This window comes from Trachymyrmex septentrionalis, unplaced genomic scaffold (genome assembly GCF_001594115.1).
Source record: "Trachymyrmex septentrionalis isolate Tsep2-gDNA-1 unplaced genomic scaffold, Tsep1.0 scaffold91, whole genome shotgun sequence".
NCBI lineage: Eukaryota > Metazoa > Arthropoda > Insecta > Hymenoptera > Formicidae > Trachymyrmex > Trachymyrmex septentrionalis.
Window position 1 is genome coordinate 227,224 of NW_017306102.1, and position 1,923 is coordinate 229,146.

Sequence of the window (1,923 nt, forward strand, 5' to 3'; positions counted from 1 at the left end):
AAATAATACTTTCATTTAATAATACTTTTATTTTACAATAAAATGTCTTCCCATCGTCAAACTGTTACATACTGGTAATTTGAAATGCCCTTTTTGACAATATGTTTTAATCATGTTTTAGTCATGTTTTCTGTGAAGACGAAATTAAAATTATGATTGATGACAAAGTTAGAATGTCACTTTTGACGCTTTCCTACCACATAATATCTATATCTTTTATATATTTTTAATTCGAAACCTTTATAATAATGTATAAGTTTACCTATTTATAATTTTAATACATCTAAAATAATTTCATCATTTTATTAATCAAAGCTTCCATCATGATTTTATGCTCTAATACGTAGTAGAACGTCTAGAGCTTCTTCTCTAATAGAATCTTTGTTAGACACCATTTTACTTCACATTGACTTGATTGACATTAGTATACATTTTTCGTTACATTAAGATTAAATTATTAAAGATTTAGTTTTGGTTTTGATGTCCGTCTGGACTATAATTAAAATCAGAGTTTTCTTTCCTTCTTTTTTTTTTCTTTGCGATTAACATTTTAGGTGTATTAAAAGTTATTCATTAATATAATTGACACTGATTCGTTGAGTGGTCAAAGACTAATTTTTGACTAAGCCTGTAGAATTTAAGTGTTTGCGATATGGTGGAATTGTTGTTTTAGTGAGTTATCTTCTATTGTTTTACAATAAATCGTTTTTATATTATGGTTTCTATTAATAGCTGCAGGTGGCTCTGAAATGAATTAATTTGTAAGAAAAAAATTTTTTTTAATTACAACATCATACTGTCTTTGAAGATGGTTCAAAAGTGAGCCGAAACATGTAAGTGGATTAATTATTAATAAAGTTGTTTTGTTAACCATTTGATTTGCACAAGAATTACTGTGCTTGACTCCTATTGCCCTATTGTATCCAACCATTTTGTATTGTAGAATAGGTTTAACTCTTAAAATCAATTTTAACGAAAAACAAGATATGCAAAGCTGTGAATGTCGTGAATCAGTTCTTCTTAATTATTGAATTGTCTTGAGATTTGAGATGTGAATGATGTGATTAAATTTTTCAAAAATATTAACAAATGTGACAAGATGGCAACGGCTGAAGTTGCATCAAAGGCCTGAAGGGGCGTATAGAGCGCGTTCGATGTATTTTACATCGTAAGAAACTAAGGACGTAAAATATCTAATATTTTAAATGTCTAAGAGCCGATTATTCCACTTTTGATAAATTTTACCTGTTGGGTAAGTAGCAAGATTACCCAATCAATTCTGGTCTGAATGCATCCGCAGCGCTTCTCTGTCACGAATTCGCCCATCTGAACATATTCGCGACAATCGCTATACTTTGCTGTAGTGCCAGAAAGTAGCTCAATATGAGCGGGTCAGTGCTTACAATTGTGGCGCTACAAAGCCAATCATATGAACAAGCCCTTAGCTAAAAAGAACAGACCTCATGATTCTCACCACGCATTGTAATATTATGTCAGTCATATTGCGTAGATGTGACAGATTCCTTAACCTTGATAGTTATCGATACTGTAGATGTCAACTTTAACAATATCTCGGTTTCCGGGGCAGAGCAACATTTTTTTCGCCAAATTCTTTTGTTTTATACAAAAACGCGTTGAATAAACCTAAATTTCATTGATTTTTGAGCTGTGGGAGGCTCATCTAAATTACTAACGTGATATTCTTAATATAGATAAAAAAAAAGTTTGTGGATGTTGTTATAAGTTGAACATAATGAAAAAGTCAAGTTCCGATAATATTACTGCTTCAATGCCTAACGTGACTGAAGAACTACTTGCACCAATTGACATCACTATGAAGTAAGAAAACTGGTTTTTTCTGCTATGTATTTGCACATAGTTTGCTATGTAAAATGTATATATACTTATATATATATTATATAT

General features: G+C 30.6%; 1 protein-coding gene across 2 annotated transcripts in view; it reads left to right on the top strand.

Moving 5' to 3' along the window:
• The first annotated feature begins 1,518 nt into the window (after nt 1-1,518).
• Nucleotides 1,519-1,923, top strand: part of LOC108756041 — a 9,118-nt gene continuing 8,713 nt past the window's right edge. For both annotated transcript variants that reach the window (XM_018499589.1, XM_018499590.1), the window contains exon 1: nt 1,519-1,839. In XM_018499589.1, coding sequence (XP_018355091.1) covers nt 1,754-1,839 — 86 coding nt within the window. In that variant the 5' untranslated portion in view covers nt 1,519-1,753. The remainder of the gene's footprint in view (nt 1,840-1,923) is intronic.